Source organism: Dipteris shenzhenensis, chromosome 5 (assembly GCF_047967505.1).
Source record: "Dipteris shenzhenensis isolate YYH24624 ecotype China chromosome 5, Dip_SZ_1.0, whole genome shotgun sequence".
In the NCBI taxonomy this organism is placed as follows: Eukaryota; Viridiplantae; Streptophyta; class Polypodiopsida; order Gleicheniales; family Dipteridaceae; genus Dipteris; species Dipteris shenzhenensis.
The window spans coordinates 38,043,002-38,053,317 of record NC_141600.1 but is presented as its reverse complement, the minus strand read 5'-3'; the positions used below and the strand labels follow the sequence as shown (position 1 = coordinate 38,053,317).

The following is a 10,316-nucleotide window of genomic DNA, read 5'->3' as shown; positions in this document are numbered from 1 at the left end:
TTTATGCTCAAATTTTGTCTCTGCACATTGTGCAACTCTTGTTTGAGCTGCATTTTCCTGGCTTGCGTATTTGTGCTGTACATTCTGCAGAGATTTGCTCCCAAACTCGAAATAGGAAAGCAACACTGGTCCTCTTACCAGGACACCACGAACTTGGTTTGCTTTCTTGAGCTCCTTACCACGAACAAGGCTATGATACCATGTGAAGATAGTGGGAGAGAGGGAAGAAGTCTCACTTGCGGCTTTCTCACATACACAATGGGGATTCGAATACACACAAAGGTGGAGGCTGAAAACAGTTTTCCTCTTCTTAATTGTGAAAGCCAAAAGAACTCTAGTACAAAGAAATAGAAGAACCCTATATGTGGGTCTCAAACCAAACTCAACTAACTAAGGTGGCATACTAACTGAGCCACAAACTAGAGTAGATAAGGATAGCTGTAATCCAGCTATTATTCGTGGGCGGTGGGTGTACCAACCGCATCTCTAGCTAACAAGTCGGTGACATAAATGCACAACGGTCACCCTAGCATATCGCGAGTGGAGCTTGATATCTCAACACTTCTCACATATAAGGAAGGCCCAATCACGGTGAAGGAGTTGGAACAACCAAGGGGAAGCAAGGAGGTAACCTAGCTAGCAAATGCTCATGTTCTTTGGTTCGATGGTTATTTCAAGAGGAGTCTAAACTTGGCCACTGGAGGGATGGTAGTTTATGATCCTTGTGGAGAAGAGTACATAAGCATGGATTTCCATTGAATGCCAAAAGTAACAATGAAGCAGAGTATTCAGCTTTGTGTCAAATTCTCAAGGTATGCCTCAAACTTGGAATCGAAGACTTGTCATTAAAGGGGATGCTTTATTGATAGTGAACTAGATATTGGGAGTATGGCGAACAAAGCATATGCATCTCAAAGCTTGGGTTCGAGAGGTGAAGAGGCTGTCAGGATGCTTTGAACCTGGATATTACTTTCAAAACTAAGTTTCAAACAAAGTGGGAAGGCCCTGTTTGAGTGCACGAACGATTCTCTAATGGCTCGTACCAGTTGGAGAACTTAGACGACAGCCTACACACAAGAACATAGTTAATGGATACCGGCTTAAGAAATACACTGTTCGGCTAATGGTGATCACTACAAGACATGTGGACAAAAAAGAGGATGAGGCATGGTCTACAAACACTATGAAGGAGGAGGAGGACTACACCAACTCTTACATCACCTTTTGAAAACTACTAGACACAAATGTCCACAGCTGAGGGGAGGGCAAAAATGATAGGGTATATTTCGAGGACCCTGATTTTGAATTGCTAGTGGTAGGAACTAGGCAAAACTGATACTATTATACATCTTAGGTCATGCTTGCATGCTAGGACTATATGTTTATTTGCATGATGGTGGAAAATGATTATTGATTGTGGAACTAGTGGTAGACAGGCCAATGGAGGCATGGGCAAAGCATGTAGCTAAAAAAAGCAATTGCATCGTCCCAAACAACAATCACTATTTTTGCGATAACTTTTGATATGTAGCTTGAATTTGGGTGCTTGTTTTTTGTTGCGAAGCTGAAATTGAGCTCTACAATTCTCTAGAAGAAGTTGGGGCCAAAATCGACGGGAGAGAGGGCGACTTGTTTTGGTTGTGAAAGGTGCTAGAAAGCAGTTGTTTTTTGAGGAGCAGAGGAAGTTTATGAGTGTCTCAGGTTTGAGAGAAGGATGGTGCTCCTACCAGAGTCTTCCTTGTATATGAGAGCCTCTTTTGATTGTTGTTCATGTGAAGCAGTGTGGGTTGTAGGAGTCATGATCGCTATATGAGTTGCCGAGCCTTTTCTAGTGGTTGGTGTATGTAGAGGCATACCATAAAAGTCACCCATGGTCCTCTGGTTTCTCTCATGAGCGTGAAATCATCGGGTATCTTTACTCGTGACATCCATGCTAAGATACATTCTTGGCTTTGTATCTTGATTCTGTTCAAAATGCACTAACATAAGTTGTGTTCACACCACTCATCGGCCATCCTCCAAAAGGTGGTGTGAAGGGCTACTGCCCTAGTTGGAGGGATAGGCTTGGACATTGACGCATAAGATTTATGTCCAGCCCATGAAGGCCACCTACTCCGTGGTGGCGAACTCCTCCAACCGCTACACTAATCAAAGCACTTTCGGATGGTGTGAACCACCACACCCGACGACCATCCTCCAATGCTATGTTCTGGTCCAGTGTTCACGGAAAACATTTTTCTCAACAAATCACAAAACTTGGGTTTTTAAATTTTGAAGGTTTTTCTTGAGAATTTGCCGATTTTTTGGCTAAAATATAACTAAATTGCCTAAAATTTTGCAGATTATACAAAATTGCGAAAATGCTTTGTACCGGTGAAAATGAAAATGCTGCAGGTTCATTGTATATAGTTTGCTGGTTGTCTGTGAACATTGGTTTTCGTCTATGGGTGCCCGATTGGTTTGAACCTACGCCTAAGCAATATTAATAGTAGGAGTAGGTGATTTCTGCTCAAATGGTTGTTTTCTTATTTTAACTAGGATGATACACGTCCTGTCATGATCGTTTGGACTATTCTACTGTTAGAAATTGAGGGAAAATATTTTCAGAAACCCACTGCTTCGATACCAGAAATCGAGCTCCAATACGCTCAGATCTACAGATTACCCATTCCTTTTCTAGCACAAATTGAAAGTATCCATGAATTTCCCATTCCTTTGTTAGCACACATTGATTTTCAATACTTCAGATCCCTCTAACAAGAGTATCCGTGCTTCTCACCATCTCCATCGATTCCTCAGAGTCCGTTCTGCACATTTTACATTTTGGGTTCTTCAGATTCACCCCCAGATCGCTCTCTATCCCTCCTCCATGCCTCAAAAATTGCTTCCTTGGCAAACTTGGATCATTGCACAGTCAGGATCGAACGTTTCATGAAGCCTCAGCTGAACCTGACCATCCAATTGTAGCTCTTCGCCAATATGGCTTCCGCAGAGGAAGCTCTACGGGCCGAAAATGCCAGGCTCGTAGCAGAAATGGCTTCCATGAAGAAAAAGATCATGGTAGCTCTTAAGAAGCAGCAGACCGACCTCCAAGCTAAACTGCAAGCAGCAGAGCAGAGGGCTTTGGCTGCTGAGGCCGCAGCTGCGGCGAGGTCAAACAGAGCTCTGGAATCAAGTGGAGAAAACGGCTACGTGGATGTCTGTCTTACGAGATCTTCGATCGGAGAAGATTCTTCTCAATCTTCTTTCTCGGAAATATCTTCTCACGGTGGTCGAGAGAACACAGAAGAAGACAGCTCTACTTCAAGAAACGGTCTTTTGAGCGAGATCGAGAGGCTGAAGTCGGATCTGGACGAGGAAAAACGGATTAGAAAAGAGCAAGAAGATGCTGCATTGGTGGAGAAACAAAAGCTTTTAACAGAAATAAGCACTTGTAAGTGCAAGCTTTGTTTGGGCTATAAGTGTGATGTCTAGCTGGCAGCTATTTGCATGAAAATGCTTGTTCTTGTGATGGCACTCTGGCTGATGTCTAAAAGTGGCACACACATGATTGTTAATCTGCAGTAAATGTATCACCTGCCTTTCTGCTTTGATCTGAACAATCGAACCTTATACAAATTATTAAATCTTACAAAAAAGACCATGTTCTAACCTATGTGACAGAAAAAGAGAAGACAAATTTTGACCTCAAATAAGTATTTGGTTACTGTTATTGAAAAGTTAAGCGACATTGCCTCAATCTTGAAAATTGAAATTCCTGTAAAGATTTTACGTGACCAGGCAATGTAAAACGAATGGTCATTAAAGGACTTGCTATTATGCGCTGCCTTTGGCCTGACAAAGTGATATCCTGAGCATGATGGATCAAAAGTTGCAATGCAGTTGAACCTTTTAGTCAAATCACAGGCCCTGCTAGCTAAATTTTGTGTGTCTAGTTATCAGTAAGCCATACATGAGTCATCTGGAATCTCTTAATAACGAAGAACTGGACTGTTCTATTTGAGCCATGCAATCGGACCCTTGGAAACAAACAGGGAGGCTTGTGCTTGCGTCTTCTTGGTCATGATTGAAGAGGCTTCCTCTTTCAGCCCTTGTCATGAAGACCAAACATGGCTATTTGTGTCCGTATTGAAACTTGTGAAAGCAAATGCTGAGATCACATGACCAAATTTCTAGAGACACAACACATCACTTACCCCTGCATCATCATCATGACGATTACAGATTTGGTCATAGGTCACATCCAGGATGCTAAGACACAAGGCTTGGGCGGCATTGGGCATGTAGAAGACACCCAACATGGTTACACAATCTTCACAAATTTCATACAAGCATCAGATGGAAGTCATGTTGTTCTGTGACATTGATCACAATCGGAGAAATGCTAATATTTGAAGACAATCAAGGGTATGCTGCTTTAGGAGGAGTTGAAGCTCATGTTTACAAGGAAAGAGAAGATGAGACATTTGGTGCTGCGGCCTATGCAGCACTTTCTAACAGAGGGAAGGATAGAGAAGCAACCATGGAGGATCAATCAGTAGAAAGTGCATCTCCAATGTAGTAATAAGATTCCTGCAATGAGAGGGTTTTGTGACTTGTAGAGCAACCCATGTTACAAGATACTCTAAAATGACAATCCACAAGGAACCCTCAACTTCTACTTTATATGTGCCCTATAATGTAAGTTTATTTTTAGTGCAGACTTTCCCCCTATCAAACATAATGCGTTATGCTGAAGCATGTGCTTAACCATATATACATGCATCACTATAAAACGTTGTCAACTTTTAACGTAACGTCTGATGATTGTGATGATTGTATATTTCAGTGAAGGAAATTCTCGATGGGCAGCTCATTCAACAAGGTCAAATGAAAGTCAACTATGAGTCAGAAGTATGCAGGTTGAAAAAGGATGCTGCAGAGCAAATAGAGACTGTAAAAGCGGTCAGTATGATGTGGTATCCACCCTTAAAGATTATTTTATGTATTCTTTTTGTAAGATCTTACTTGTTCTGATGCTACATTGCCACTATCTTGAAACTATGTGTTTTGTAGGCAAATGAAAAGCTTGAGAGCCAGTTGTTGGGAGCAGCTGGACAAATTTCTGAAGCCTTTGCACGCATTACATCAACTCAAGAGGAGATGGAGCATGTCTTGAAGGAAGCCCATGAAACTCGTCAGGCCCATGCAAATCTTCTGAAGGAGCATGGGAGGTGAGTGCACTTCAATACACAGTTTCGAATTCTCCTGTGGCCACTTAGTGAGCCCTTCGGCCTAGGATTGAGTATTATTGCAATCTGCATAGTATTGCTATGTTGTTGTTGTCTGTTTGTTTGTTTTGTTTCCCTGGTGGTTTTCACATTTGTGCATAAGGAGAGGTGTAATTCTCCATGAGTTTATTACGAGGATGGTCATTCCCAAGCAAAAAAGATATAATTACAAGCAAAAGTCAACCCACTGCTTTAAGGCTAACAAAGCGACTCTGAACCCACTGCATTAAGAGTCACTGCTATAATTTACCCGCCACTTTAATCAACCATTGTGTTACCAGCCATCGCTTTAGCCACTCACTGCATTACGAGTCACTGCTATAGATACTCGTCGCGTTAAGAAGTTGCTGCCACAAAGCTAACGCAGCGACTGCTGCTATAAGGCTAACGTAACGATTGACAATGCTTTAGGGCTAACACGGTGAGCGACGACTGCTGCTTTAAGGGCCAAGTGTTACTGATTCTGACTGGGTAGCCAGGCTGAGTAGGCAACACATGCACCTGAGGTCTGGAAGGGTGATAGGTATTGACCCAGAGCTAGAAGATAGTGCTTCAAACAACATTTTAACCGCCCCATCAAAGAGGCATACAAAATGGGCATATCTGCCCTAGGCCTATCCTGCTAGTGCAGGTGGGAAACCTTAAACGAAACAAACACAAACCCTCATAAGGTTCAATTTGTGTACTTCCTCAAATTTTCCACTCACCCTGGCTGCGGCATCCTCAATCAAGGTCTTGCAGCGTGCCACGGCCATTCCACTTGGATCACCCTGAAGGATAGCTGTATCAAAGACCAGCTTATTTCAGACCTTCCACAATGCACATAGAGAACATTTTCTCAGGACCTGCCCACGATGGCTAATGAAGAGGGAAACAGATCAACCGAACCCAGTAATCCTTCGTTCGATTTTCCCTGAAGAGAATCCCGCCATCAACCTGGCTGATCGAACTGTGACCATGAGTTTCCAACAAACATGCTGTGTGATTGGGCATGACCAGAAAAATGTGCCTCGGACCCGTTTCGGCTAACCTGCACCGCAGGCACCTTAAGTTGATATCCAGCCATTCTGATTCATAAACTGTAACCAATTGTGCATAATTTCCACAATTTACCAAATTGAGGTTCTTTCAAAAAAATTGAGCATTTTTCCCACCACTTTGCACTCCACAAAACCTTCTCAATTCTTCGTCCACCAAGGTTCGATGACTCTTATTTGAAATTCTAAACGCTACCCACATATATGCTAGCAGCTGACAGCACATGCTGACTTACAAGCACTCCTGCGTTCCAAGCCATGTTCCTACCCTGCCACTGCTTCAGCTTAGATCTAATCTATTTTAGAAACCAGAGAAATTATTGCTTAAGAGTAACATTAACTGCCAAAGGAGCACCCAAATATCTACCAATCCCTCCCAGCTATACATGATGGATTTTATGGTTTTTAAGCTTGTGATGATTATCATCAGTCTAATTCTGTACTGTTTGCGTTGCTTTTACATGATGAGTTTGGGCAAGTTAGTTGATTTTGGGCATCATATAAATGTCTTTCTGAGTTCCAGAAGAGATTGCTCTTGTGTGCAAGTGAATGCTGTTCAGATTGGAGGACTAAAGCAGGGAGTGAAATTAGACTCCATTGTCACAAGCTGTTTGGTGTTAATTGGTGACATCAACCAATGCTTGTAGATAGATGTAATAATATATTTTGTCCGTTAAGTATGCACCGTCAAAAGGCTTCTTTAAAGCACATGCTGTCTCAATTCTCTCTAGCCTCTTAACCACAGCAGGAGATTCTACTCAAATGCTAGCGTTGCATACACCAGGACTTGATGGGCTGTACTGCAGGCTTGATTTGATGGGTTGCAATCTATCACGCTGTCACTCTGTAGGATATCATGTGTCCATTTGGATGATTTTTCCCCCTGTTGGAATTGATTGGAGTCTTCCAAGCAGTGTCGAACGTCATAAGAGTTTCCTGTTTCCTCCTTTTCGTTAAGTATGCACCATCAGAAGGCTTCTTTAAAGCACTAAATGAAACAAAACCTAGCTCACAGTTGCTTTCATTGCAGAACTTGGAAGCTTGATCCTGGATTGTGTCTTGCTAACTCTTTGAAGGTTGTGAGTGAAGCGACACTGTCCATTTGGAACTTCTAAGCTGAAAATATTAGCATTTGACTGTGCTCAACAATTAGGGCCTGTGAGGAGCTAGAGCAAGTTGAGGGAGCTCTACTACAGGCACAAAAGAATGCAGAGAGTAAAGCACAGGTGATTGCCTTGAATCTTGGGTGTTCAATTGTAATAGATGTGATACATGTGTGAACTATCTTTTTTAAATTGATTAAGCAATTTAATTTGCTTCCATCATGCTATGCTGTTTCTTTCTATGTTCAATTGTTGTTTAGGAGAAGAAACAATGACCTTGAAGCTGGTCTGTACGTCATGAGCATGATAATAAGCACAGCAATAACTTGTCTTAAACAATCAACATTTTGTACCTCAGTTTTCTAAAGTCAGCAATTGCCTTTCCTTTTGTGTTGTCTTCATTTCTTATGAATGAAAGATGTGAATCTAGCTGCTATTTAAATCAGTTTTGGCGTTATATGCACACCAATCCCGGGGCTTCCATTTAGCCTTAATCAGGTACAAACTAAACCTGGCTATCTTGGCATGTAGCCCCCTCGACATCTGCATGTCTAAAAGTGGAGCAGGTGTGATATACACTAAACTGCTCGGAGAGAGAGAGACGTTTTTGGAAGGTCTATGAGACACGGTACAATCATAAAAGTAACCACTATGGGCTGAGGCAAGGGTCTCGCCAAGAAACTCAAGAACTAGAACTAGAACTCAAAAATCATGAGAGAGCAGGAGATGTGATCGACGATCAACTACGATCTTGGTGCCATGGCAGCCCTCTGGTGGGGTATGAAGATGTCTTGTATTTGTCTCTATTGGGTTATCTCTTGTAGTGGTGGGGACTTTTGGCCTGTGTGATCTCTGTACCCAGTGGGCCATATTAGGAGTGACACCTTGACTTTCACGATCCCTCTGAGTAGTTTTGGAATCGGCTGGACCTCCATCGTGGGTGCTTTGGTCAGCCTCTGCCTTGTGTGTGGTCTCGACAACTCCACATAATCTATTTCCGCTAATCCACTATGCCCTCATATCAGCTAGCTCCTCCTCTTTCACTCCATTGTATCTTGGGGTCGACTTGAATGTGTAGAAGTCTGTGAAATGTCGCTGTGACAAGTCTAGCTCTGTCCCGTGTGCCACCATCACTGTCATGTGCACGGATTGGTATCCGACGTGTACTGGGTACACAAGACTAGCTAAGGTAGCCTGGGGAGGCTTAGAGCTAGGCAGGCTTGATTCTCGGGTTGAGTGGCAAGGGTACGAACTAGTTAGAGGTCTTTGCTATTTTTGGCACTTGGGGCCTGAGTCTATATAAGGGGCCCAAAGGTTCAGTTCTGAGAGAGCCGAGGGGAGCAAGTCTCGTTCCCAAGTGCTAGGTTTGATCCTGGATTGAGTCGCGGACACGCGCCTGCATCATAGCGTAGCCCAAGGCCCAGCCGTAGATCCCAGGCTTCACAGCGCCACCTGGTGGTATGGGACACGAGGCTGGTTAGGATTTGGTTGGGAGTTCGTGCTAGTAGCTCAGCTCGTGGCTCGGAGGGGACATCTCCTGATTCGGGATCACATCTCGTAGATGTCATGGTTGAGTGGTGAGCAGCCTGCTCAGTTTCCTCACGTTGGTGTGTTCTTGTGTTTGCTTGCAGATCAGAGGTTTCGGGAGTACTGGGCATGTGTCAGTTGGTGTCAGAGCCAACTCCTGAGGTAGGAACTTCTGTTCCAAGAATTTTGGACGATTTTTTTCTCCAGGTATGCCCTAATTTCGAAATTCATATTTATTACCCTGCACGTGCCTTATGGTTCATGGTTAAGGGTGGCAGTTAGATGGGGAAAGAAGGAAGGAGAGAGAGAGAGAGAAAGGGTGAATTCGCAAGAAGCAAGGTGGAGTGGAAGAGAGGCCATGAGAAAGGTCGTCTGTAAGGGGAAGAGCTTGGGAGTAGTTCGTTAGTTGTAGGAGTTGGCGCAGGAAAGAAATAGGAGCGAGTTTCAGAATAAAAGCAGAGAGCAAGGACGGGATGGAAGGCCGTGGGCAACCTTCAGGATGAGAATTAGGGAGCGGGTATTGATGGCTGGAGTGTGGATGGTGGTGCGCAGCAGATGACAGTCCCGAGGGACTGGCTTGGATGCGAAGCGGGCTGGGAAAGCTACGCCGAATTGGGCTTTGAAAGCTTAAAAAAGCAAAAGCCTTACCAAAAGTAGGGGTTTGCTTTTTTGGCGTGCAGGCTACTATAAGCCTGGAACATGGTGCTCTTTGTTCAGGCGGCCATCTCGCGTGCTCTAGTTCGCAGTCCATGAGTGCGCATAGCTAACCATCCACCCGCCATCACCGAGTATCACCCATTAGCTTGGGCTGCTGTATCGCAATTCTGAGTTCAGAACAGCCCTTCTCTCATAGCCTTCCAGTTCGCCATCTTGCTGCTCCTCTGCTTCAACGCTCTCCCCCCTAACGAAATCTCTAGGTAGATCGTTGGTTGCAGCCTGCTTTGGGATTCCGTTTTCTCTTCTGCCCACTCCTTTCCTCACGATTCTCTCCCTTCCCTTTGGCCTTCAGAGCTCCTTCACTCCACATCCTTTATGGCAGATTAAGTAGACCCCGAGCTCGCTATGGGTGATCAAGATATGAACTACCATGGAGAAGATGACCAGGGTCTCTACGATGATCTGATTACGAAGAAAGCCTTCAGTGAATTCACCACTGCTCTTGATGGAAAGTTCGAGCAGGTTAACACGAATCAAACGGGGTTGACACAGCAACTCCAAGGGATTCAGACTACACTCACACTTTTGACTAGCACTGTTCAGGTGCTCACGCATGTGGATGCCATGGCTTCAGTGTTAGGTCCGAACATCACTTCAGATCCTTTTCCCGGAGACCAGAAGTCTCGTACCAAGGAGGTTGTTGACACTTGGTTGCACAAGTG

The 10,316-nt window shown here is 43.9% G+C and overlaps 1 protein-coding gene across 1 annotated transcript in view; it reads left to right on the top strand.

The window, feature by feature from the left end:
• Nucleotides 1-2,497: 2,497 nt before the first annotated feature.
• ATGRIP (Golgi-localized GRIP domain-containing protein) overlaps nt 2,498-10,316 on the top strand; it is a 157,093-nt gene continuing 149,274 nt past the window's right edge. The window contains exons 1-4 of the mRNA XM_087374604.1: nt 2,498-3,433; nt 4,829-4,944; nt 5,056-5,213; nt 7,461-7,533. Coding sequence (XP_087230730.1) covers nt 2,980-3,433; nt 4,829-4,944; nt 5,056-5,213; nt 7,461-7,533 — 801 coding nt within the window. The 5' untranslated portion in view covers nt 2,498-2,979. The remainder of the gene's footprint in view (nt 3,434-4,828; nt 4,945-5,055; nt 5,214-7,460; nt 7,534-10,316) is intronic.